This window comes from Lontra canadensis, unplaced genomic scaffold (assembly GCF_010015895.1).
Source record: "Lontra canadensis isolate GAN:19392208 unplaced genomic scaffold, GSC_riverotter_1.0 scaffold18, whole genome shotgun sequence".
In the NCBI taxonomy this organism is placed as follows: domain Eukaryota; kingdom Metazoa; phylum Chordata; class Mammalia; order Carnivora; family Mustelidae; genus Lontra; species Lontra canadensis.
This window is the reverse complement of record NW_022631012.1, coordinates 22,800,350-22,828,282: the sequence shown is the minus strand read 5'-3', so window position 1 is coordinate 22,828,282 and position 27,933 is coordinate 22,800,350. Positions and strand designations below refer to the sequence as shown.

At 44.1% G+C, this 27,933-nt stretch overlaps 1 protein-coding gene and 1 pseudogene across 2 annotated transcripts in view; both read right to left on the bottom strand.

Moving 5' to 3' along the window:
- Nucleotides 1–26,919, bottom strand: part of HIBCH (3-hydroxyisobutyryl-CoA hydrolase) — a 94,295-nt gene extending 67,376 nt beyond the window's left edge. For both annotated transcript variants that reach the window (XM_032860231.1, XM_032860232.1), the window contains exons 1-3: nucleotides 26,832–26,919; nucleotides 19,083–19,125; nucleotides 1,347–1,484 (exon numbers count right to left, since the gene is read on the bottom strand). In XM_032860231.1, the coding sequence (XP_032716122.1) occupies nucleotides 1,347–1,484; nucleotides 19,083–19,125; nucleotides 26,832–26,863 (213 nt within the window). In that variant the 5' untranslated portion in view covers nucleotides 26,864–26,919. The remainder of the gene's footprint in view (nucleotides 1–1,346; nucleotides 1,485–19,082; nucleotides 19,126–26,831) is intronic.
- On the bottom strand, nucleotides 19,785–23,381 carry LOC116869028 (annotated as a pseudogene).
- Nucleotides 26,920–27,933: the final 1,014 nt, after the last annotated feature.

Below are 27,933 nucleotides of genomic sequence, written 5' to 3'. Positions count from 1 at the left end.
GAGCTTAAAAATATGTTACAGAAGCTTATAAATCTGGTGAAAAAATAGAGCAAGAACCTTTCTATTGCGGTGACATAGGGCTCTTGTCCCACTGACAAATTTATAGGCAATAAAGTGAAAGCACGGCTATGATCAAGTCTTGAAGTGATCTGAGGTCGGTAAGGACAGCTAACAAGTAAGTAGGATGAAAGAGTCAAGAGCCAATGGAAATTCAAAAGACAAACAACAGACTAAAAAACCGGTTAACCAGAGAGAGAAAAATTAACAGGAACTCTATAAATACTACTCTTGAGAACAGAAATAGAAACACATTTGGAAGAGATGTAGCCGAACAGATGTGGCTGTGAGAAAGGCTAATAAAATACTGGACTATGTTAACAGAAATATGGCATTCTAACGTGAAGTTTCTACTTTCCTCCACACTGGTCTAATTCCAATCTGAAAGTCTTGGCCCATTTCTCTTTATTACATTTAAAGACATATTATACAGTGTCCCAAACAGACACACAGTTAGAAAAAGAGACTCATCAAATGAAAAATTAAGAAACCGGTAAGCAGGGGAGAATTAGTCTTTGTGGCTGACCATGTGAGGCACACTACTTCACTATATTGCCACAACAATCATGTGAGATGTAATCAACCCCCTTTCACAGCTGAGGAAAAGGAAGGACAGAAGATTAACATGCCAAGATACACAGTTAATAAAAAGAAATCCAAGTATTAAACAAAGTAGTTGGGCTGTGAGTCATGCTTTTCCATTACACCACGCAGTTCACTTAGAGGAGTAAGGCTTATGGCCTCCTCTAAGGCTGCCCAACCAGTTTAAAAACAGCTGTCAAAAAGCTGTCACGTGGGGACGAGGAGGACGCCTGGGTGGCTCAGTCAGTTAAGTGCCTGCCTTTGGCTCAGGTCATGATCTCAGGGTCCCAGGATGGTGCCCCACATCGGGCTTCCTGCTCAGCGGAGAGTCGACTTCTCCTTCTCCCTCTCCCCACTGCATGTGCGCTCTCTCTCACTCTCCCTGTCTCATATATTAAAAAAAAAAAAAAAAAAAAGCCATCACATGTAAGGAAATTGATTTCTATACTTACGTCCCAAGAAAACCAGTATCCCTGGTTAAAAGGTCAGAAAGTTGGAGCTATGTGAAAGTGGAAGGGGATATCTCAGGAGGCCTCCCTGTCACTAGGGAGGCTCCGAGATAATCACACAGGGAAAGCCCGGAAGACAAGAAATCAACAGGGCTTGGGTGCTGATCCCAGACATTCTATGGAAGAGAATTCCAGAAATATTCTATTGAGATACACTTTTAAAAGGATCCATATAATTTCTTTAGGGCAATTACAAACCTTGAGCTGTGGATAAATGTGCCGGATCATACTAAGATTCAGCGCATTTAGGAACTTTGGTCTGTTTAGTGTTATCACTCCTGCACAACCTTTTCTTTCCAACAGTACTTCTGCGGCATCCGTGTGCTTAGACATTCTCTGTGGAAAAAAAAAGAGTAACTTTAGGATAAAATTCATTCGGGTTTTGTCACAAGCCAACATCAAACCATATACAGGTACACCTCAGAGATACCCTGGGTTCGGTTGCAGACCATCACAATAAAGGAAATATTGCAATGATGTCAGATGAGCTTTGTTTTCCAAGCGCATGTAACTGTTACTTCTGTGCGATACTGCAGCCTATTAAGTACGGAGTAACACTAGGTCTGAAAAAACAATGTACAGATCTGAATTTAGAAGGAACTTATTGAAAGGAAGATGGTGAAGGAGGAGGAGGATCCCCAGGCTCATCTTGTCCCACAAACACAACCGGGTAACTATCAAGTCATTCCAAACACCCCAGAAACCCCCCTGAAGGCTGACAGAACAACGTCCACAACTAAAGGGGGAGAAGAGGCCACACCAAAGCAGCCAGTGAAATACGTGGTAAAACAGCATCGATTCCGGAGTCTAAACCTGCCTGATGATTGTGCTGACCTTGCTTTATGACTAAATAACGCCGACCCTGGGATAAGGAAAAAAAAGTACTTCATTGCTACTAAATGCTAACCGGCATCTGTAGCCCCAGCGAGTGAGTCAGACTCCTTTCGCTGGCAGAGCCTTGCCTCAGTGTTGACTGCTGCTGACTGCTGAGGCGGAAGGCACTCAAGGTTGGGCGGGGGCTGTGGTAATTTCTTAAAATGAGACAACAGTCAAGTTTGCTGCAGTGACTGACACTTGCTTCCATAATTTCTCCGTAGCACGCAATGCACCTGTTCTACCCACAGTAGAACTTCCAAATTAGAGTCAATCCTCTCAAACCCTGCGGTTGTTTTATCTACCAGGTTTAAGTAACGAGTCTAAATCCTTTGTTGTCATTCCAACAATCTTCACAGCATCTTCACAAGTAGATTCCATCTCAAGAAACACCTTTCTTTGTTCATCCATAAGAAACAATTTCTCATTCATTAAAGTTTTATCACGAAAGTGCCAGCAACTCAATCCCATCTTCAGGTTCTACTGCTGACTCTAGTCAGCGCATCTGCAGTTGTTTCCCCCACTAAAGTCTTGGACCCCTCAGGTTTGGATCAGCTTCTTCCAAACTCCTGTGAACGTTGATACTTTTACCTCTTCCCATGAATCATGAATGTTTTTAATGGTATCTGGAATGATGAACCCTTTCCAGGAGGTTTTCAACTTACTTTGCCTAGATCCATCAAAGAAATCACTCTCTATAGCAGCTAAAGCCTTATGAAATAGATTTCTTAAATATTGAGGCTTGAAAACCAGAATTGCTCCTTGACCCAGGGCTGCAGAACAGGTGCTGTGTGGGCAACTCCACAAGAGCTCGCGGCTGACCAGGTGCGTCGACAATTAGCAGTATTTTGAAAGGCATCTTCTTTTCTGAGCAGGAGGTTACAACCATAAAATTGTCAGTAAACCACGCTGTAAACAGATATGCTGTCATCCAGGCTTCGTTGTTCCATTCATAAAGCACAGCAGATTCAGCATAACCCTTAAGGGCCCTAGGGAGTTCCAAACCGTCAATGAGCACCGGCTTTAACTTAAAGTCAAGAGCTGCGTTAACCCCATCAAGAAAGTCCGCCTGTCCTCTGAAGCCAGCCACTGACGTCTCCTCTCGAGCTGCGCAAGTCCTAGACAGCCTCGTCCTCCAACAGAAGCCTGTTTCATCTATACTGAAGATCTTGTTTAGTGCAGTCACCTTCATTATCTTACCTAGACCTTCTGGATAACCAGCTGCATCTTCCCAATCAGCATTTGCTGCTACACCTTGCATTTTTATACTACAGAGATGGCTCCTTTCCTTAAACCTCATGTTACTAACCTCTGCTAACTTCAAACTTTTCTTCTCCAGGTTCCTCACTTCTCTCAGCCTTCACAGAATGGAAGAAAGTTAGGGCCTTATTCTGGATTAGGCTTAGATTAAGAAAATGTTGTAGCTGGTTTGATCTATCCCAATCAAAACTTTCTCCAGATCAGCAAAAGACGATTTCACTTTCTTACTAATGTGTTCACTGGAGAAGCACTTCTAACTTCCTTCAAGAACTTCTTTGTATTCACAACTTGACTAACTGGTGCAAGAGACCTAGCTTTTGACCTACTCAGGCTTTTGCCATGCCTTCCTCACTAAGCTTAATCATTTCTAGCTTTAATTTAACGTGTGGGGCATATGACTCTTCCTGTCACTTGGAAGACCACGGTGGGATTATTAACTGACCTAATTTCAATGCTATTGTATTTCAGGGAATAGGGAGGCCTACAGGGAGGGAGATGAGAGAACAGGATAAATCGATGGAACAGTCAGAACAGACACAACATTGATCAATTAAGGTCATCATCTTATTTGGGCACGGTTCATGGTGCCTTCAGAACAATTACAACAGTAACATCAAAGATCAGTGATCACTGTTCACCAAAACAATAGTGAAAAAATTGGAAATATTGTGTGAGAATTACCAAAATGTGACATCGAAGACACACCGCGAGCAATGCTGTTGGAAAAACAGCACAAACAGATTTCCTCTACTGATGCGGGTTGCCACAAACTTTCAATTTGTGTAAAACAAACAAACAAAAAACCCAAAACAAAAAAACAGTATTTGCAAAACACAGTAATATGAGGCATGCCTGTACATCAACGCAAATCTTTCACACAATGGTACTTGCCAAATGGATTACTAGGTACATCCAATAAAGATTTCTGAAATTATTTACGTTCTGTAGATAAGCAAAATATGCATACCAAAAGTATATACACAGTATATACAAGTATACACATAATAATTAACTTTTAACTTTTGAATGAATGGCGCCAACTGATTTAGAATAGAACCTAGTCCTAGAATTACTTGGACTACGAATAATGAAGACAGTGTGTGTGCAATGCTACCCACCCACTCTGTTCATGGGCACGTACATATCTACATGTAGAATGTATCTCTAAATAAATACACAAGATACTGCTAAAATGGTTGCCTCCAGGAATGAAAATCAGACAATGAGTGTGGGGTGGGAAGACTTTTTGTTGTTTGGACCCTTTGAACTTGTTTAATTTTGTACCATATATATTTACTACCTATTCAAACCAATATTTTAAATATTTTTATTAACATAAGAGTAATAAATTAGACTTCAAAGGTTCTAAGCCATCTCCAGAAGGGAACTTCATTAATACGCTTTATTTCAGAGGACTTCCTTGTTTGACTATGGGGTCCCCTGACCCCCAGTAATGATCCCCATATGTGGGGAAGTTGAGAAGACAGGATAACACGCATACATGTGTGCACTGACAGCAGCCCCTATTTCCTACTAAACCATACACTGGCTTCAGGGAGCACTCCAGAAGGTTTTAAGGAAGGGTTTTCATGAAGGAAGGCCCAGAGAGCCATGAGCATCCTTGTTCTCCCACTGGAAATTCAACTGTATATAAGGAAGAGCAAATGTTCAATCATTTAAAGAGAGCTATTTTTCATAGTTTCCAGTACTTAAATTTGTTTCGGTACATGTTATTATAAAATAGTGTTCTTACTTATCTTCTTACAAATCTGTTGTTGTGTTGATTCATCCTCTAAGTTCACCTTCAGAAATAACAAAAGGTCTATTTTTTAATCTGTTAAAAAAATACCAAGCCATATGACTTGTTTTCTTACCTTATTGGTACTAAAAAAAAAAAAAAAAAAAAAAAAAAAGGAAAAGAAAAAGTGGTAAAAGAAATCTATACACAAAAATCAGAAAAGAAACCAGACCAAAAGGGATACGAAGTCCACGAGCAGACACAGCCTTCCCCAGACTTCACCTTCTCCTTCGCAGTCTGACTCTAGTAGCTGTAGGTGTCTGACTTCCCAGGTTTTCTTTGAAGTTCCTACTGACCCACTAGTGTTTGTAGGTGTGTAGGAAGACGGTAAGCAACTTTTCTGACCCTTAATTTCTCCTCTAGACTCTTTCATAGCCTCTGTCAGTATTGTGGAAGATCTTATTCCCATAGTCTTTTATTCCATAAAACTGTAGGGGAGGTTTCCCTCCATCTTTCCAGGTTAACTAAGAGCCCCCCAGAAATAAAGACAGATTAACAGCAGAAAATGTTCATTTCTTAAGGGAGCCCCACAAAGATGTGAGATCCAAAGGCAGCCAGGCAACTGAGGCTCATAAACCATCCTGAGCTAAGGAAAGAAACAGGGCTGATGCTTCAAAGGGGAGGAAAGCAATTCACTAGGAAGTAAAAAGAGCAAATGTCTGTAAACAAATATTTGCCCTTCCATGCAGATAAGTCTCAAATATAAAAAGGTTATACTGTATGTATACCTGATCTCTTCCCGGTACAATCCTTCTTTCTCATTTCTTTCAGGCAGTTGAGAGAGAGGGAAAAAACATTTCCTGGGTCTGCTGGATCTTGATTGCCTTCAACTCAAAATAATTCACATGCCAAAGTGAAAGATTTTAAGGGTGGTATATTCTGCTCCCCTTTGAGACTTTTCTTGCTTCTTGAGGTAGGCCTGTGTTGCTATATACTTTTCTTTTATGATTGCTTCTGCTGCATCCCTTAGATTTTTGGACCACCGTGTTTTCATTCTCATTTGTTTCCATGTATTTTCTTATTTCTTCTTTAATTTCCTGGTTAACCCATTCATTATTTAGTAGGATGTTCTTTAACCTTCATGTACTTGTGGTCCTTCGAAATTTTTTCTTGTGGCTGACTTCAAGTTTCATACTGTTGTGATTGAAAAATATGCATGGTATGATTTCACTCTTTTTGAACTTGTTGAGGCCTGATTTGTGACCAGTATGTGATCTACTCTAGGAGAATGTTCCATGTGCATTCAAAAAGAATATGTATTCTGCTGTTTCAGGATGAAATATTCTGAATGTATCTGTAAGATCCAACTGGTCCAGTGTATCATTCAAGGCCCATGTTTTGTTGTTGATTTTCTTAGATGATCTATCCATTGTTGTAAGTAGGGTGTTGGAGTCTCCTATTATTGCATTATTATCAACAAGTTTCCTTATGTTTCATTGGAAAATCAATTCATTGATTTATATATTTGGATGCTCCCAGGTTGGGCACATAAATATTTACAACTGTTAGATCTTCTTGTTGGATAGAACCCTTTATTACGATACAGTGCCCTTCTTCATCTCTTGTTATAGTCTTTGGTTTAAAATCTAGTTTGTCTGATATAAGCATGGCTATTCTGGCTTTCTTTTGGTGCCCATTAGCAGGATAGATGGTTTTCTATCCCCTCACTTGCAATCTGCAGGTGTCTTTAGGTCTAAAATGAGTCTCTTGTAGGCAGCACATCAATGGGTCTTATTTTTTATCCATTCTGATACCCTATGTCTGATTGGAGCATTTAGTCCAGTTATATTCAGAGTGATCATTGATAGATGTGAATGTAGTGCCATTGTATTACCTGTGAATGTAGTGCCATTGTATTACCTCTGTGTTGCTTTTGATCTTCCTTTCCCACTCAAAGAGTCCCCTTTAATATTTCCTGCAGGGCTGGTTCAGTGGTCAAAAATACCTTTAGTTTTTTGTTTTGTTTTGGTGTGTGTGGGGGGACTCTTTATCTCTCCTATTCTGAATAAAAGCCTTGCTGGATTAAGTATTCTTGGCTGTGTATTTTTCATTCAGCACATTGAATATCCCATGCCACTGCCCTCTGACCTGACAAATTTCTGTGGAGAGATCGCTGCTTACTTTATTTATCTTCCCCTGTAGGTTAAGGATTTCTTTCCCTTGCTGCTTTCAGGATTCTTTCCTTATCTCTGTATTTTGCAAAATTTACTATGATGTATCTTGGTGTTTTTGTTGATTTTGATAGGAGTTCTCTGTACCTCCTGGATTTGGATGTTTCCTTTCCCAGCTTAGAATCGTTTTCAGCTATAATTTGCCCAAATAAACCTTCTGCCTCTTTTCCCCTCTCTTCTTCTTCTTCTGAGACTCCTTTGATACAAATGTAATTAAGCTTTATGGAGTCACTGAGTCCCCAAGTCTACTTGTGTGATCCAATATTTTTCTTTCCCTTCTTTTCAGCTTTTTTTATTTTTAAAGATTTGAGAGAGAGAACACATGCACACGCATGTGTGCACACGAGCAGGAGGAGGGGCAGAAGGAGAGGGAGAAGCAGACTCTCCATGGAGCAGGGAGCCTGACACAGGGCCCTATCCCAGGACCCTGAAATCATGACCTGAGGCAAAGGTAGTCACTTAACAAAATGAGCCACCTGGGTGCCCCTCAGCTTCATTATTTTCCATAATTTATCTTCTATATCATGTAATCATTCCTCTGCTTCTTCCACCCTTGTGATGATTACATCCAGTCAGTTTTGCATCTTGGTAATAGCATTTTTTATATTGGCCTGACTAGTTTTCAGGGCTTCTATCTGTTCAGTAAGGGACTCCCTGGAGTCTTCTATGCTTTTCTCAAATCCAGCTAGTATCCTTATGTTTGTTGTTTTAAATTCTGGTTCAGGTATATTACTTGTATCTGTTTTTATTAGCTCCCTGGCCCTGACCTCTCTTGTTCTTTCTTTTGGGATGAATTCCTGCCTCTTGGCACTTTGTCTAGGTATCTGTGTGTCAGGAAAGCCTGCTATGTTTCCTGCTCCTGAGAGTAACAGCTACATTATGAAGAAGTCACACACTGCCCAGGGCCTGACACTTCAGAAAGGGTTTCTGGTGTCTGCTGTGTGCACTCTGCAGTTGTTTTCACTGCTCTTTCCTTCAGGTCAGTCCCCTGCAGAGTTCCTCCTGGCTTGCAGTGGGGAATATTTCGGCCTTGTGTACCGTGTAGCAAGTGTTAACTTGATGTGTTCTGGTCTGTTCCTTAAAAGCAGCTAGATCCTAACTCCCCTAGAGCTGAAGCTCTGCACTTTATGGTCAACACTGGTGGGTGAGAGGCTCGGGGGGGGGGGGGGGTACTCACTGCTGCTCTCTCAGGCATACTTGCCCTAATGAGAGAAGCACTGCACAGGGAGGCAAGGCTTGGTGTATGTGACTGAAGCCTCCACTGTGGGCACTGTGCTGCTCACTGAAGCCCATCTGTGCTGATGGGTGGGGATAAAAATGACATCAGCCAGCTCTCTTGTCCCCAGAGAGGGGAGTTTGGGCCTACCACTGTTGAGCAAACACTCACAAAAGAGAAAACAATCTCCACTTGTCTGTCCCAGGCTTCCCTCAGATCCCTGCCTTCACCCTGTCTTTGTCCAAGCTGTGTGCCCACCACTGGCCCAGTACTCCCCTGTTCTATCTCAAGCATGCTGGCTGGGTTTCAAAACTCCACACTTTAGGGACACAGCACGGTGCTAACATCCGCTGATCCTCTGGGGGAGGGTCTCACGGGGCTGTGGCTGGTACCGTTTTCTCCCAGAAGGGCAGATACATTGAATGCATAGGGGTTTGGAGCTTATGGTTAAACATAGCAAAAAGCCAGCATCCAGGTTAGAGGCCCTCAGCAGCTGTTTCTTATGCTAATGAACAGAGCAGCTCAATGGTGTCCACTGGCTCATCTGTCCCTGGAGGCAGTGCCATGTCTCCCAAATACACCGCAAGAAGGGGGACTGTCTCCCAGCGCAACCCAGGGGATCCTCAAACCACGCTGTCCACAACTGGGCCTCCGCCCTCCTCCTCCACAGAGCACCTCTACACCTGCCAGGCCCCACCCCAGTAACGGCACGGACTTCTGCAACTTCAGACTTAGAGCTCTGCTGCTTGTAAAAACCTGCCATTATCAGGCCCTCTTGTTTGGGGGACGTGTTCTTCTTGTGCAATGCCCTGCACCCTGTGTGTGCACTTGCACTCACACTCAGTCTCTTTCTCTCCTCTCTCCCTGATCAGGGTTCCCTCCCCTACAAAGCATCCATGATTCTTTTGTCCCCTACTCAGGTCTCCACACCTCCTATCTTCTACCACGTGGCCTCTGTTCTCCCTCTAGTTGTGCAGTTTGTTCTCTCAGTCTTCAGATCGACTTCCCGGGTATTCGGAATGATTTGATATCTCCCTGTGTTCAAAGGACAAGGCAACTTCTCCCCTTCAATACCCATAGTGGTTCTATTTCTTGGATCAACCCTTACTCATAGAAAAAGACAGAAGATACACTATAAAAGCTGCAGTTCTAGATATCCACATCATTTTCAATCTTAAAATACAGAAAAAAGTTTTCGTATCATATAAACATGTTAAATACAAGTATTAATAAACTTTCTCTCGATACTAATTAAATTTGTTTGAACCAAGTGCAATTTACCAGGCCCCTGTCAAAAAAAAGTTTCATGATCGTTTTCACTGAACAGTTTATATAAATTATCACCCATTACCAGAGGCAATCCTTTAAAGCGTTATTCTTTGGTTTCCGAGATGCTAAGGGCTGAAAAGATAGCTCAGAGATGTTGAGAGATGCTCATCGTGACCTTGTAACAAGAAAAAAGGCTGAACAGACTGCAAAGTAAGGGTTTCTGGGAAGCTCAATCAGAGAACTGAGGTGACAGGGCAAATGGCTGCAGTAAGATCTGGAGAGTGGCAGATGCCTTCAGGGAGACACAGGACCAGAATATTTGCTAGCTGCAGGCAAAAGCTTTCAGGAAGATTAATTAGAATTTTTGATGACTTGCTAGAGACCAAGTGTGGGCAAATGTGGTGGTATGAAGCTCCTGGGGGTTACAGTCATGCAGGGATTTCCATCCTGGCTGGCTTTTCCTCCTGGAACCCAACCAGGCCCTCCCCGGGAAAACTGAAGAAAGCTCCTCTGTGTGGTGTTGGCTGGGGTAGAGAAACAGCAGGTGCAGCTAAATCCTTTCCCCTTATCTTCCATAAAAAACAAAAAGGCTAAATTTGCAGGGGAGTGAGGAAGGACTTCAAAGCCTATAGCCCAGGGTTCTAGTGGAGCCTCACTGCAGTGGGGGGATGGAAATGGCGGCCTGTGAAATAAAAGCCTTAATCTCCAGGGAGAAGCACCATAAAACCATTGCCAAGGATGTCAGTGTTTACCAACCACAACTGCAGGGGGCGGGGAGTAGCAAAAAAAAAAAAGCACCCTATCCCTGGAGGAGGGACAGGAACACTCATAAGGGCCACATCCCTGAAACTCTGGTTCAGAGTGTCTTTCAAACATTAAAGCTTAATGGAATACAACACCAAAAGCATGATTCATAAAAGAAAAACACTGATGAACTGAATTTCATCAACATTAAAAACTTCCATTCTGCAAAAGATACTATTAAGAGAATGAAAGACAAGCCAGAAATTGGAAGAAAATACTTGCCTTTCACGTATCTGGAAAAGAACTTGCATCCAGAATACATAAACAACTCTTAAAACTCAGTAAGAAAGGGGCACATGGGTGGCTCAGTCAGTTAGGCATCCAACTCTTGATTTTAGCTCAGGTCATGATCTCAGGGTCAGGAGACTGAGCCCCGTGTTGGGACCCATGCTGGGCATGGAGCCTGCTTAAGATTCTCTCTCACACTCTTTCTCAGTCCCTCCCCACCAACCATTCACTCTTTCTCTAAGGAAAAAAAAAAAAGAGAGTGAGAGAGAAAGGAATTAAAAAACACCTCAATAAGAAAAACAACCCAATATTAAATGGGCAAAAAAAAATCTGAAGATCTTCACCAAACACAGAAGGATGACAAACATAGGAAGTGCTCAAAAATCATCAGAAGATCATTAGCAAAATGCAAATTAAAACCACAATGAGCTAACACTACACACATTAGAATCCAAAAACAGACAACAACATGCAGCCAAAGATACAGAACAAGAGACACGCTCATTCTTTGTTGATGAAAATGTAAAATCGTACGACCACTTTGGGAGACAACTGGCAAATTTTTATAAAGTTAGGCAAACACTTACCATACAAACCAGCTGTTCCAACACACACATTTACCCACGTGAATTGAAAAGTTATGTGCACACAAAAACATGTACAAAAATGTTTGGTAGCATAATTGATAAAAACTGGAAGTAAACAAAATGCTCTTCAACACAGAAATGGACAATTTATCCCAAAATGGTATACCATTCAGTGATAAAAAGGATCAATTTTATCAATTCACATAGTATTTTGACAACTTTTGACAAAATGCATTTTGTCAAGTGAAAGGATCCAAACCCCAAAGCCCATATGTTGTATGATTGTATTCCTAAGACATTCTACAAAGGACAAAACATTAGAGGGACAACACAGATCAGTGGTTGGGGGCAGGTAAAGCCAGGGGCAGTTTTAGGGTGAAAGAACCGCTTTTATCGTCTTGGGTGGAAGATGCAGGATTTAGGCATCTGTCAAAACCCACAGACATGGATGTCACAAAAAGTAAACCTTCTTCTTTGGTCTAGTCTGTATACATTGAAGACGGCTAAGATGCCATGGGATTCCAACATGGAATGCAGACTAGGACAAATCTAACTGAATTACACACGTATGACATAACCTCACTGAGTAATCCTGGTGGTAGCTGCAGGGGAGCTGCCCTATGGAACTCTGGAAAACAGTCGTCTGAATATAAAAGGAACTGTACGTCATACTGTGCTCTGGTTGGTAAATTCGTTTTTCCTGGGGGGTGGTTCATAATTTTGCACCTGCTTTGCAGGTGCACTAAGGTGAAACGAGCAACAGAGCAAAGTTACGATAAGCAAGAGGGGAAAAGCTAGAACGAGCCCCGCCCTGTGGCACTGGGGATGTCATCAGTACGAACTCGTGCGTAGCTCAGATAGACACACGGAACAGGGAGACGACCACAGATAGGTACACTCGGGTTAGTATGCCGTGTTCATATACTCATGCTCTACACACACACGTCACCCTTGCCCTGTCCCCCAGAGAAAGCCATCATCCCCCAGTATCAAAGAGCACTCCCAAGGGGCACCTGGGTGGCTCAGTGGGTTAAGCCGCTGCCTTCGGCTCAGGTCATGATCTCAGGGTCCTGGGATTGAGCCCCACATCGGGCTCTCTGCTCAGCGGGGAGCCTGCCTCCTCCTCTCTCTGTGCCTGCCTCTCTGCCTACTTGTGATTTCTGTCTGTCAAATAAATAAATAAAATCTTTGGGGGAAAAAAAAAAAAAAGAGCACTCCCAAGGCGCAGATCTTGATTCCAATAAAGACAACCAGGGCTCCTTGAAGAAATGGCTGACTCCTGATAAGGAAAACGTGAGGAGCCCAGAGCACACCTTCTAGTACCAAAAAGTAAGGAGGTGTTAAAAATATATAGCTATTAAAAGGACAGGATCATATCAAAAGGACACAAGAACCAAAATGAAGGAATTCCTAATGGCCAAAGCAAAAAGAATCTCAGTAATAACACAATATAATGTGATACTGGAGTATAACCCAAAGAATAAAATAAAAATCAATGAGTCCACTCTGATACAAATAACTGAATAAATAAATGGAGAATGATCTTCCCTACAGAAGATTTCTAAGTAATATATGTAAAAATCCCCCTCCCAGTAGGCAGAGCTTACTCCCCTCACCCTCTGAGTGTGGGCTGAACTTGCTTCCAAAGAACAGAAGGTGAAAAGGGGAAAATAACTTTAGAAAGGAGAAACCCAACAAACACACCTTTAACCAAGAAATAAAGGTCAGCATCACCAGCTGTGTTACATGACTGTCACTCATCCCAGATGCATCCATCAAAACCCACAGATACTCTATCACAATGTGATGAGAAGGGCTTTTCCTTTGTGATACTCTCTTCAAAAAAAAAGAAAAAGAAAAAGCTTTTAACTGCAGTCTGATGATTAAAAACAAACAAGAACACCAGACACAGCCCAGATTAGAGAATATTCTATAGGCTAATACTCCCCCCACAAACATTCAAGGTCATAAAAAGTAAGACTCAGAAACTGTCACAGACTGTAGAAAACTAAGGAGACATGACAAAGAAATGCAATATGGTATTCTGGCTTGGATCCTGGAACAGAAGTTAAGGGAAAAAATGGTGAAATCCAAATAAAGTTTCAGGTTAATAGTAATATACCAATGTTTTTAATTTTGACAAACCTGGCATGGGGGCTGTATTCATTTGCTAGGGCTGTTGTAACGAGAACCACAAACTAAATGGCTTCAACAACAGAGAGCCACTGTCTCATGGTCTGGAGGCTACGAGCCTGAGATGAGGGTATCAGGGACCACACTCCTCTCAAGATGTATGGGCCAGGATCTGTTCCAGGCTGTGGTCCCCGCTTCTGACAGATCCTTGCCTTGCAGCAGCCTAAATCCACTCTTCACATGGCCTCCTCCCGGTATACCGCTCTCCAAATCTTCCCTTTATGTAAGGACAACAGTCATACTGTACTAGCCCAGTGATCCCTACTCCAGTCTGGCCTCCGTTTGCTACGTGCGTCTGCAGTGACTCATTTCTGACGTGGCTGTCAGAACACGCTACCTGCCCCCAGACCCTGAGGTCTCCTTGTACTTTAACGCTAAGTACGTCATGAACCCAAGGGCCTGACCGTGCTCTTTACACGGTCATTTTCAGGGTTGTATTTGCTGCAAGTAACTTAAAAAAAAAAAAGGTGACGTCTCCCTCTGGGACAGGAGAGCAGGTTCTTGCCACAAAGCAGCAGATCCCCCATATTCAGCAGTGCTGTGCTGTAACGCAATCCGCTGCATACGTGCGCATTCATCTGGGCCTTCCGCGTCACCCCAGTAGAACGTGGGGAGCAAGAGGAAACCAGCACAGACATGACGTTCAATGCTGCTCCATGTGCCACTAAGAACAGAATCCCTGGGCTCTAACTCAAGAGCTTGACATCTTCTGCCAACATCCATAAAACAGTAGAAGGCTAACTCTTAGTTTGTAAGCGGGGTAAAAAATTAAATCCCAAACCCAGTGTTGTCCAGCCACCCCAAAAGCCCTTGGCCCTCTACCCTACCCATCCCAATCCCAGCCCTCTCCCTTTCTCTAAAAATATAACTATCCTAGTTTTTACAGTAAACACTAAGTGTACATGCAAAAATACATCATCTTTTTTTTTAAATAGATATATTTTTAAACTTTTTTTTTTCTTGAGTGAGAGAGATGGGAGGAGGGGTGAGGGACAGAAATGATCTCAAGCAGGCGTCACACCCAGTACTGAGCCAAATGCAGGGCTTGAGCTCAACAACCCTGAGATCATGCCCTGACACCAAAGTCAAGAGTCAGGCACTTAACCAACCGAGCCACCCAGGCACCCCTGTTTTTCGAGTCTTTTAATCTACAAGCTCTCCCTTCATTCCTCTCTTTTTCTTATAATCTGTTGAAAACAGGCCATTTAACCTACAGAATTTCTCAGGACTTTACTGAATGCACATGCACGCTACCTATTTTGAACAGCTGTGCATCCTCACACCAACTGAGTCAGTACCCTACTGATAAATCCCGAGTGATCTTCAACTTCTGCTATTACAGGGATGCACGAGTATTTTTAAGCATGGATCTCCAAGAACTATAGCCAAGTGTTTTTGTAGGACTTTTACAGAGAGTCAGACTTTGGGGAAAGAATATTCCAGAATCTCCTGTTAATGCTACTAGAATGACGGAAATGAATAGATGAATAAAAGGAATTTTTCCTATTGGAAAGATTGATGGCCTTCTCAAAACCTAAAAACAAATAGTAGCGCACTAAACAAAATTATTCAAGCAAAAGGGTAGAAGGAAAAAAGATGAACTTTCCAGTATTAGCATAATTTATGTTCATTCCGTAGAAAAAAAATCCCTTTTCCAAAAGTATCGCAAGTTTTTAACTAAAACCTAGAAAAGGTTTCTCTGAAGAAAAATTTATCATATTAGGGAATATTACAGACTAGAGTGAGAAATGAAATTCTCGTACAACTCAAAGTTGGGGGGCGGGGAGAAGGGAGCGACAGAAGGGTAAAGGAGAAATGCTTCTAGCCAGAGCTATTTTAAAGAAGGCAAAGTAATTTAAAGTGGGAATTAGAACTTTCTTAAATCTTTATTGTTCATCCAGGAAAGACAACAGGTTCACATTTGCTTTTTTTTTTTTAAGATTTTATTTATTTATTTGACACAGAGAGAGAGAGATCACAAGCAGGCAGAGAGGCAGGCAGAGAGAGGGGGAAGCAGGCTCCCGGCTGAGCAGAGAGCCCGATGCGGGGCTCGATCCCAGGACCCCGAGACCATGACCTGAGCCGAAGGCAGAGGCTTAACCCACTGAGCCACCCAGGCGCTCCTTGCAGGCTACATTTTGGAAAACACTTCAGAGCCTTCATAAACATTGTGAGAAATGAAACTTTCCTCTGAGGAAAAACCAGTACCTGGTATATAGGAGGCATCCCAAAAATGTTTAATAAGCTGAATGAGCAATTCATCATTCTAGTGATGCAGTCCTGCTGTGACATAAGCCTAGAGCAAGCTGCAATGTCGATACCCAAATCCCAATCTTACACCTTTCATTATACGTAACATCCGCTGCCATCAAACCAGGTTGCAACCGAAGACACTCCCAAGAAAATATCCTACCTGAAGCAGAACACGGTTTCTTTTGACATCTGACTTTCCTCTTTATCCCCATCACATAGCCTTCTCACTCCTAAGATGTTCATCAATTGCCAGCTAATGCTGAATGCCACTGAATTTAAATTACTGTAACCCAAATAAGACACCAAGGACTATATGAGCAAGAGTCTCAGCACCAAAGAGCATTTCATAAATTCGGACTACTCAAGCGTCACGCAATCCTTCCTGACTTCAAACTGGGTCAGTCAATTCTTCCACATGGCAATACCCTATTCTCTCACCTTTTGTGATACCTTCTCCTTCACGTCTTCAATTATTACCTCTAAGCGCCTGGCTCAAACCTTCATCTGTATCTTTACTTCTCCAGAAGCCCACGCCCCTATTTCCAACTGCCTACTAGAATTATAGGAGCAACGACATGTGCCCCATGATCAATTTGGTAAAAACCAAATTTACCAACATATTCTCCCCAACAAATCTATCTCTCCTCCTCTGTTCCCTAGAACAGGTTAAGGCATCACCATTTTCTCAGTCAACAAAGCTCAAAATGTTGGCGCTATCCCTGATTCCTTCTTGTTCTCCCCTCTCTGCCGACAATCTGAGGCAGTTACCAAGTACCAGAGAATCCATTTCTAAAATGACCCTCTTATCTATTCATACTGTTCTATTCCCATATGGTAGCCACATAGGATCATTACAATTTTCCTTCCTGGCAGATTTCCAGAACCTCTGCCTGACAGTCTATCCTTCACACTGCCATCAGAGCCATTTTGCTAAAACACAATTTCAATCTTGTCCCTGTCATTCAGAAATGGTCTATGACTCCCTATCAACTTCAAAAACATCCACACATTCTCTCCACATCCAATCCTCGGTAAACTCTCCACGCCCATCACTGCATCGCACTCCGTGTAACAGACACTCAGAAAGCCCTGAATGTAACCTCCATTCTCCTATGTCACCATTCTTGCCACCTAGAACAAGCATACTGTGCAACAGAAAACAAGACTTTTGGAGTACTACAGACTCAAACATTAGGGCCACAGAAGGACTGCACGGGAAACGGCCTATTTCTGAAGGGCATCTAAAAGCCAACACTGGGACCAAGACAATTCAGCCCTCAGGCCCTGATGAAAGTTCAGTTTACCTTCCTTCCTTCCATGCAGTTTGTGCCTGAGGTAACCACAGTCCAGGTGAACTGGATTCTGTCTTACCATTCTACTCTACCTGGGGGCTGACGCGTAAATATGAATCAGCAGCATTGTTTTATGTTCTCTTTCCAGGAAACTCCTCAGTTCCTATGCCTACGTACTAAAATATCAAGGGGAGAAAGGGTGACTCTAGTCTTCACTCGCTCGTCTCCACTCAGGCCTGAGACACATTCTACGATCGGTACCGAACACCCACTCTACATCAGCTGCAAGGGAGGGCAGCAGGGAAGTCTACAGAGCCAGACTCGACTCAAATCCCACTCTTATTTATTACCAGCTGAATGACACGGAGGCATATTACACAGCCTCTCCATCCCTCCATTTCTAACCCATTAAATAGGGATAAGGCCATAATCCCTTAACCAAAAACCTTGGGTCCGGATGTGTTTTGAAATCCACAAAATTTTCTAAGATTTTGGAAAGTTAACACAATATGTATTAAAGAAAATAAAAAATCCCAAGTGGAACCTGGTCAGCACACTGCGATAAAACGCTTTAACACTTCTGCATCGAACTATGAACATCTGCACTTGTTAGAATAAAGAAAAAAGAGCTTCAAGTACATTCAAGTCAGATTTTTGTCACAAAATGCACTTATCACAAACTAACCACAAACCTTTGATTCTGAGGTTTCAGAATTGCAGATAAAAGATCTGTAGTGCCAACTCTACAGGACCACAAAGAGAACCAACTGAGCAGTACACACCAAGTGCTTGGAAGAGGACGTGACCTACAGTAAGTGCTACGGCAGAGTGACTTATTTTTATGTGCAAGGCGCTTGTCAGACTGTACGAGAGTATCTTAGTCCGTCTGCGTTGCTATAAGAAAAATACCACAGACTGGGGGGCTCAGTACAACAGGTCTCACAATTCTAGAGGCTGGGAAGTCCAAAATCAAGGGACCTGTTAATTCAGTGCCTGGTTCACAGAAGGCTGTCTTCTTGGGATCGAGCCCTGCACTGGGCTAATAAAATAAATTAAAATTAAAAAGGGGCGCCTGGGTGGCTCAGTGGGTTAAAGCCTCTGCCTTCAGCTCAGGTCATGGTCCCAGGGTTCTGGGACCAAGCCCCACATCGGGTTCTCTGCTCAGCAGGGAGCCTGCTTCCTCCTCTCTCTTTCTGCCTGCTTGTGATCTCTGACTGTGAAATAAATAAATAAAATCTTTAAAACAACAACAACAACAAAAAAAAAAAAAAACAAAGAAGAAGGCTGTCTTCTCACTGTGTCCTCCCTCACCAGTCAAAACAGGTGAGGAAGCTCTCCGGTGTGTCTCTTGTAGAGTCACTGACCCCATTCATGAGAACAGCACCCTCCTGACCTAATCATCTCCTAAAGACCCCCACCTCCGAATACCATCACATTGGGCATTAGATTTCAACATATGAATTCTGGGATGGTACAAAGACTCAGTCCATAGCACAGAGAAACGAAAATGAATAAAAATTATTTCTTCCTCATAAAATGGTAAACTAAAAGTATCTCTGAAAGGGTACCAAAGGCATCTAAGCTCCGGAAGACTATTTTAAGTACAACTGTAGCTAGCAGGTATGAAATGATTACACGCCAAGCACTAGATTTTTAAATGAAGTATTTATTATTCATAAGCACTCTAAGATAGATATTATTATATCTACCTTATGACTAAAAAGAAGTTGAGAGAGATGAGGTAATCTACCAAAGATTAAGTAGTAGACCCATTATTTAAACCCAAGCATTCTGACTTAAAGGTCCATGCTCTTATGCATAACCTTACACCATCCCCTTGTTATGTGTCAAGCCTTGACACTATACAATTGGGAACCATGGTGCATGAAGGACAACACAATCTGCCAATATTCCTCTACTTCCCTAACAATGACATTTCACATTACACATCATAATCTAACAATGCCAACAAAACAAAATGCAAACTTACCAAATGCTGCAGTATGACATTAGTCCTGTTCAATGAATTAAACCTGAAACAAATGTAGAATACAATGTCTCAGTGCATAAACACCACATTCCCTTTCATTTTAGCCTCTTCTAAAAGGTATTAGGAAAAAAATGAATTTGAAACAAAAAAGGGTAGAGATTCTTTTCCCCTTCATTCTGTTCAAGGTATGTCCCCTCAAAACAAATTGGAAACCATGGTATAAAGGAGAAAGGACCTCAAAAAAAAAAAAAAAAAAAAGTCAACTGAACACGACGTGGGGGAGGTGAGAAGACTGCAACTTGCTCCCAGGGCCTGGAGAAAACTTTAGAAGGTTAGACTCCACTAGACTCCATCAGTCATTTCTACTTCTTCCTCCTCTCCCTCCTCCAAATCATCATCACCTTCACCCCCCTTCATCATTACGTCAAGAACCAAGCAGCACTGTAACAGATTCGGCCAAATACCATCTTTGATGACATTCCCTGAACTCACCTGCACCTCCATCAGAATCACCCGCAAGGGGCACCTGGGTGGCTCAGTTGGTTACAGGACTGCCTTCACCTAAGGGCATGATCCTGGAGTCCGGGGATCAAGTCCCATATCGGACTCCCTGCTCACCGGGGAGCCTGCTTCTCCCTCTGACCTTTCCCCTCTCATTCTCTCTCAAATAAATAAATAAAAATAAAATCTAATAAATAAAAATCAGTAAACCAGAGTAAACTCATGCTCTCTCTTCCTGCTGACTTTACTCTGCATCTAACTTTAACATTCTGTCAAATCCTTTCTAGATTTCCATTTGATTTCAATGGACTTTGAAGATGGATCACCACTCTGATTTGGATGAAATTCTTAGGAAAGAACCTTACTTTCAAAGTAATGTTTTCCATCAAATTAAAGATCTATTCTGTAACCTGATTTAATATCTTAGAATTCTGTCACTTCCTGTCAAATAATGCACTGCAGACACTTGTGGGTAAGTGACAAATGTTAACCCAAAAATGTAGGATTTGGGAAATCAATTCCAACATCTTCTTGAAAAAAAAAAAAAAAAAAAGGTAGTCAGCAGAGTTATACGTCTGTTCTGCTTTCAAAATCTCACTGGCTTGTTCAAGTCTACTGCATTCTGTACGTCATTAATATATTCAACTGCTCCTTGCTGTTCTTCTTCTGTGGTGATGGGCTCCACTGTGGTTAAAGGTGAGTTCCTTTTTACTGACCTTGGGGTTGGGGGTGGGGAGGCAAAGGCTGCAGGCCGCAACTTGGTCCAGTCACCTCTAGTGATATTATAAATGGTCATCTATACAAAACCGTTACAAACCCAACAAAAATGTTTATTTAAAAATATTTAATACTTATGGAAAATAGTCATGATAGAAATTACAAAAAGAAAGCAAACTATAAAATAAACATAACACCTCTAAGTTTGTTTCAAAAGTGTTCGGCTAGGCATACAAAGCTTAGGACACAGCTTGGCAAAAGTGATTAGTAAGAACAGAAGTCAAAATGGTAGAAGGTGGGGGAAGCTGGGAGGGGGCAGGAGGAAATCTGGAGTGGTAAAAATTATCTCTATCCAGATGATGGTTACAGGACTGTATACATATGTGCAAAAGTTAACTGAGCTAACAGACTTCAGAAGAGCACTTTTCAGTACTTCGTGAACACTACAATTAAATAAGTAAAAGCACCACAGGAATGAATGGGCAGTGACTAGAAGAAACATGAGGAAGGCCTCTGAGATGCTTGTACTATCTTTTTCTTTTTTCTAAGATTTTTATTTATTTATTTGACAGAGATCACAAGTAGGCAGAGAGGCAGGCAGAGAGAGGAGGAAGCAGGCTCCCCGCTGAGCAGAGAGCCCAATGCGGGGCTAGATCCCAGCACCCTGAGGTCATGACCTGAGCTGAAAGCAGAGGCTTTAACCCACTGAGCCACCCAGGGGCCCCATCGTACTATCTTTTTCTCTTGTTCCAGGTGCCAGCAAAATGGATAGGTTTGGTTTGTGAAAATTCATCAAATTGTATTGTTTGCTTCAAGCTTTTTTTTTTTTTTTAAAGATTTATTTATTTATTTGACAGACAGAGATCACAAGCAGGCAGAGAGGCAGGCACAGAGAGAGGGGGAAGCAGGCTCCCTGCTGAGCAGAGAGCCCGATGTGGGGCTTGATCCCAGCACCCTGGGATCATGACCCGAGCGGAAGGCAGAGGCTTTAACCCACTCAGCCACCCAGGTGCCCCTATGCTTAAAGCTTTTTTAAGATTGTATTTATTTGACAGAAAGAGTGCATGAGAGCACAAACAGGGGCAGCAGGAGAGGGAGAAACAGGCTCGCCACTGAGCAGGAAGCTTGATGCTTTGGGCTCCATCCCAGGTGGGATCAAGAAGTGAAATTTAAGATTTTTGAAATAAGGTCAAAGGTGGAAATCTGTAGCAGCAGCCTGATTAAGGACTGTGCATGGGGTTTGATACATATACTACCTGAGGGAAATTATAAATCACCAACGCATTAATTTTTCAAGGATACTTTGAGCTTTGAGGGGCAACTGTTTAGCTGAGGCACTAAAAAAACATAAGATAGGGCGCCTGGGTGGCTCAGTGGGTTAAAGCCTCTGCTTTCGGCTCAGGTCATGATCCCAGGGTGCTGGGATCAAGCCCCGAATCGGGCTCTCTGCTCAGCAGGGAGCCTGCTTCCTCCTCTCTCTCTGCCTGCCTCTCTGCCTACTTGTGATCTCTCTCTCGGTCAAATAAATAAATAAAATCTTTAAAAACAAAACAAAAAGTGTAATATGCCCATTGTCACCACTGTAACCACATTTTAGGTGACCGAATTTATGAAAATATTTGTAATACATCTCTCCAGAATTCTTTTTACCTTCTTCTTATATTACCTTTAAATTGAATACTACTATCCCAAAAAAAAGAGAAAACACTAATTTGTTTAAATCTGTCACTTCACATTTCTAGACTAGCATATTTTGAATTTGTCTTACCACAAGTAAAATACTTATTCTAGCCCAGTAATTCCCCAACTTGTCTGCACATTAGAATCACCTGGAAACTCCAGTAAAACATTCCAAAGCCCAGTTCATACCCAAGACCAACTAAATCAAACTCTGGGGGTGGGACACAGGCATAATTAAGCATTTGTTTGAAGCTTCCCCAAATGAGTCAAAAAAGTTGCCATTAAAATCAGTATTTTAGGGGTGCCTGGGTGGCTCAGTTGGTTGGGCCTCTGCCTTTGGCTCGGGTCATGATCCCAGGGTCCTGGGATCGAACCCCACATCGGGCTCTCTGCTCAGCCGGCAGCCTGCTTCCCCCCTCTCTCTGCCTGCTTCTGTCTACTTGTGATCTCTGTCAAATAAATTAAATAATTAAAAAAAAATTTTTTTAAATCAGTATTTTACGAAAAAATTAAACTGAAGTGACAGATACTAGCTTAGTTAGGGGTATTTTCTTTTCTTTTTTTTTTTATTTTATTTATTTATTTGACAGAGAGAGATCACAAGTAGATGGAGAGGCAGGCAGAGAGAGAGAGAGAGAGAAAGGGAAGCAGGCTCCTTGTTGAGCAGAGAGCCCGATGCGGGACTCGATCCCAGTTCCCTGAGATCATGACCTGAGCCGAAGGCAGTAGCTTAACCCACTGAGCCACCCAGGCGCCCTTAGGGGTATTTTCTAAATAGGGATTTCATATAGGCTTTTAAAATCTGAACAATATTTACCCTGAAGCACCATCTTTTTTTTTTTATTTATTTATTTGACAGAGAGAGATCACAAGCAGGCAGAGAGGCAGACAGAGAGAGAGGGGTAAGCAGGCTCCCCGCCGAGCAGAGAGCCCAATGTAGGGTTCGGTCCCAGGACCCCAAGATCATGACCCGAGCCGAAGGCAGAGGCTTTAACCCCCCTGAGCCACCCAGGCGCCCCCTGAAGCACCATTTTAAAAATTTTTTTGAACTTAAAAACTTCCAAAAAGATAAAACTGAATTAAGAAGGAAAAATTTAAGCACTAATTTCTTTAGATCCAGAATAACCCTGAACTCCTTGATGAGACCAGTACCCAAATGCCAGTTCAAGGTCTTATCAACAGTTTAAGCACCACCTGTGGTACAGAGAACCCAAACCTAGCTTCAAGTCCTAGTTTCACTCACGAGACAGAATTGTAGCTCATTCAAAGAAAGTTAAGGCACACCTACAAAGTGCAAGTGCACAGCACCATGAACAGAATTTTAAAGATCCCAAAAGCTCTGGACCAATTGCTACAAAACATAAAAACCTAAGTACAAATAAGTTCCTTACCAGACTCCATATAATCACATTAATTTTACTTGTTCCAATTTCTACTCAACCGTTATCTAAAATCTGCTATTAACTTTAACATCTCAAAAAGGTATTTGACTATTCAGTCCCCAAATAATTCTGAATTGAAGGTCTTCTCTTTCCTTCCTGGTGGCTCCAGCACTGCCATCTGGTGGACATGACGGGGACATGCACCTTCCAGCTACTGCTAATTTACTGAATCACTTTATCAGACTTCCTTCCTCTAGGTGGTGCTCAACTTGCCTGCTGGGAGCAGCTGTTCTCAAAGTGTGGTACCTGGACCAGCACCATCAGCATCCCAGAGGCACAGGTCAGAAACGCAAATTGTCAGCCCCACCCCAGACCTACTGAATTCAAAACTTCGGGGTGGGCCCAAAAATCTGTGCTTAACAAACCCTCCAGGTGATTCTGATCCATGCTGAAGTTAGAAACAACTGTCTTAGAAGGATGAGAACACTAGGATTTAGGAGATTTCTGCAAAATTACTCAATAAATCACATATGAGTTTACAAAATTAAACTTTTCATGGAACTGTTTAAGATGAAATAATGAAAATAGTGCTTGGGGTGCCTGGGTGGGTCAGTGGTTTAAGCTTCTGCTTTCGGCTCAGGTCATGATCTCAGGGTCCTGAGATCGAGCCCCGCATCGGGCTCTCTGCTCAGCATGGAGCCTGCTTCCTTCTCTCTCTGCCTGCCTCTCTGCCTACTTGTGATCTCTGTCAAATAAGTAAATAAAATCTTTTAAAAAAAATAGTGTTTAATGAAGGTTATAGCTGAAGTAGGTAAGGTAGAAGGTGAATAGAACAGAAAATCAAGCCCAAGACCAAGAAATTCAGGCATGAACTGATGAACAGCAGCTGTAGAAAAACAGGAATGATTTCTTAGGAGATATTATGAAGTTCAAACTCAACGGAAAGGAAAAAAAATTTTGCTAAAAACAATTACAAGAGTTCAAGCTAGGATAGCTAAGAGACTACGCGTACTGAAAAGGCTGGCAAGGAAATGAGCTGGTTTGTAGAATGAAATATGAAGTCCATTTTCAGTTTCTTGAGACTGTATTGACATAAATGGAAACATTCAACAGCAAGTAGAGAGACTGGAGTTTGAAAGAGAAGTCAGAACTGAAGCTAGGTCACAAAGTCACGCACAAAGATAACCGCTGAGGTGTAAGGACGTCTCACCCGTCCTTGAGGAATGAGAGAGCTGTAGTTGAAAACCAGTGGCCTGAATGCTGCCCGGGTCTACTAATGTGTTTTGTCTGGTCAGCAGTGTTTTAAAACTAGTCATTTAAAATCAAGAGATTTCACCAAAAAATTCAGTTTCCCGGAAAAAAAAAATAGTTACAGAAAGCTTGGGTCTCCATTCTACAACGGCAAAAAGACCTGCCCAGGATGAGAAGCCAGCTCCTGGAGACAGAGCACTTTCTCTAACTCACAGGTTCCCTACTAGTCCCCACCCTGCTGATGTCTAGCCAGCATTACTCAATGCTTCCTTCTTAGCCTCTGCCTTTGGGTCTGTGACTCCTAACACAGAACAAAATGTAACAGAATCAAAGATTGAGCCTCCGGAAACAATGTAGAAGAAAAGGAGACAGCTCAAGAAGCAAGAGCCGAAACAATGTAGTTGCGCAGAGTAGAGCAGATGCAGAAAGCCAGGAGTACTATGGGCAACTTAAAAGATCAACCTCTTGCAAGAGCCACCCCCACCCTCTCTTTCACTTCTAAATCTCTCTCATACTTGTACTTTCCCTTCAAGGCACTTATCGGGAGTTTGTAACTAAGTATTACCTTTGTTTAAATATTTGTTTCTTGTCTGCTTTCTTTTGGGACTTCAAGGGTCTTGATAAGAAACAGTAGCAAGTAGCCCAGGTTGGCTACAGGGTGAGAGAAGTGGCTAGAACTCCCAGAAGCTAGAATATAACCCTAAGTGTTACAGAATCCATGAAGTAAATTCGGGTCAAATCTTTGAAATCGGGCTAGGAAATTCTTATTTAATTCCATAAGTAGGAGAACACCTCTAAGAACTTCTTAGCAAAAGGATGGCAGGCCCTGAATTGAACTTTAGCAAGACCACCTGGCAGGCACAGGCAGAAGCTACTCGACTCACAAGAAGTCCACGAATCAAGTTTCTGCAAGACGAACAATTGGGGGAATCGGAGAGGAATTAGCAGGACCCTTCCCGCTGATTCCTCTCCGACTTCCCACTTGGGAGGACTGGGAGTGCGGGAGAAGTCAGAGAACTTCAAAAATCTAGAAGAATAACTCCAATACGCTGAAAGCACCGATGAGTGCGGGTTACACTTGGGTGCAGCTGAGGAGCGGATGACCCGTGCGGGCTGCGGTGACTCGCACTCGGGTCAGATCAAGACGAGACGAATCCGAGAGCTGTCTTCCGGGCAGTACTTGACCGGGGACGGCTCCCCAGGATGCCCAGGAGCTGCAGTGGCGCCGCGACAGGTAAGAATGAATGGAGGCACATGGGACAGAGCCAGAGCGCGCAGGGACACAGAGTTCAGGAGTCCCAGGCGGCTCAGCAGTGTCCCCGCAGCGCAGAGGACCGATCTCCTCGCACACCACCCTGGGGCCCCGTTCCTCCACACGTCGTGGGTCAGGCTACTGCAGACGAGGCGACGCCGGGCTCAGGTCTCTGCTAGGGCCGTACCCACTCGGAGCCCTTGGCACAGGCGTCCCCGATGAGCCCCGCGCCGTCCCGCACTCACGCACCGGCAGCTCCGTGAGGGCAGCGGAGGCTGAAGCCAGCCCGAGCTCCGGGGGTGGCCGATTCCGTCCCCAGGCACCCGATGTCCTTAACGGGTCGGTCTTCCCAATCCGCTTCTCCAACAACTTGGGGTTCGCTCGGCACTTCGGGGAGCAACACGGACCCGCGCCGACCCTCCCGAGCCGCTCGCACGCGCGGGGACACCGGACCTCGGGGTACCGGGAAGCCGACCCGGCTCCCCTCGCTCCCCGCTGCCGGGGGCTGGTCTGCGGTGGCCACGCACAGCCTCACCCGGCGCGCACTCGCCTGCGGGGAAGGAACTGGTCCCCGACACGGGAACGCCCACCTCGGCCCCGACGCGGACCGCGGCCCACCGGACCCTGCCCTGCGCGCCCCGCGCCGGCGAAGCCCCCGCGCCCGGACCAGCGCAGACGGCCGGCAGACGCGAGCCTCGGGGCCGCCCAGAACCGGCCGCGGACGCCCCGCACGCCGAAGCCCCGCGGCCCCCACGCCGCACAGCGCTGCGAAGGAAGGGGCGGGGCAGGCGAGGCCGAGGGAGCGCCGGAGCGCGGGGAGGGGGCGCGGCGGGGCGTGCGCTCGGGTCCGAGTCGTGCTCCCGACGGCCGCCGGGGACTTCGAGGCCGGGCCGTCCCCCCGGGCGCGCGACCCTCTGTCCTTCGGCGACAGCCCGGGAGCCCGCGCTAGGCCCCTCGCTCGCTCACCCGGACACGAGCCTCCACGTCGGCGACCCCATGGCTCAGGTACCCGCGCGCGGAAGGTGGCAGGGGGCGTTTCCCCGCGGGATCTCGCGATCTCTCGATCTCGCGTGGTCTCCTGACAGACCCGCCCACCGCCGCCCGGCTCCGCCCTGCGCCGCGGGACACAGAGGACGAGTCCTCCAGGCGGCCAGAGAGGCCCACGACGGGCTTTCCGCCCCGCCCCCTGGCCGGCGGCGCGACGCTGAGGGGCGGGGCGAGAACTGCTGCTGGCGGAAATGGGTGGAGGGCGGGGGAAGAGAATGGAGGTGGGGCTTGGTTAGGGGGCGGGGCTGAGGCGAAGGCGGAGGCGGGGTGGGGCCGGGCGGAAGGAGCGGTCTGGAGCAGAGCCAGGACGAGTGGGAGGAAAGAGGTCGCTCCCGGGAGGGTCCTGGGGCGGCTCATTGGGTTACCCATGGGACTCTGCTCGGCTTTGGCTGGGATCGGGATCTCAGGATCAGGGTTCCCGCCCCATGTTGGGCTCCCCTCTCGGTGGGGGGTGCTCTGGAGAGTCTCCCTCTGCCCCTCACCCCTCTATCAAAGAAATAAGTAAATCTTTAAAAAAGAAAAAAAAATTCTTTTTTGTTTCCTAGAGGCTCTCTTGGGCTGGACCCGACCAGCAGGCATTGACATGAAAGGCTGCATGAATTTTAAGATTTTTTTTAACGAAAAATAAAAATTTAGTATTCTCTTCTTTGAGAATCAGGTGAAATACACACTTGATAATAGGATCCTGGTGTAGTTTACGACATCCAGCCTTACCAAGCAGAAGTTTTAACGTTAGGACTGGTACATGTCAAGTTTTTTGGAAAAATTATAGATCCCCCACTCTTCCTCAATGGCACACAAAATTTGTCTTATTAAGAGGTGATAGACACATCTTTACCAACAAAACTGAAAGTTACTGTTATCAGTGAAAGCATAATTATATTCAGAAAGTAGCTTACTCTTAAATGAGATCAAAGGTTACCTAATCCATTAGGATTCACTGTTAAGTCGATTCAGAAGAATGTTTCTCTATATCCAGATACACCCAGATGTCCAGCCCCAAACACTTCATCACCACGTA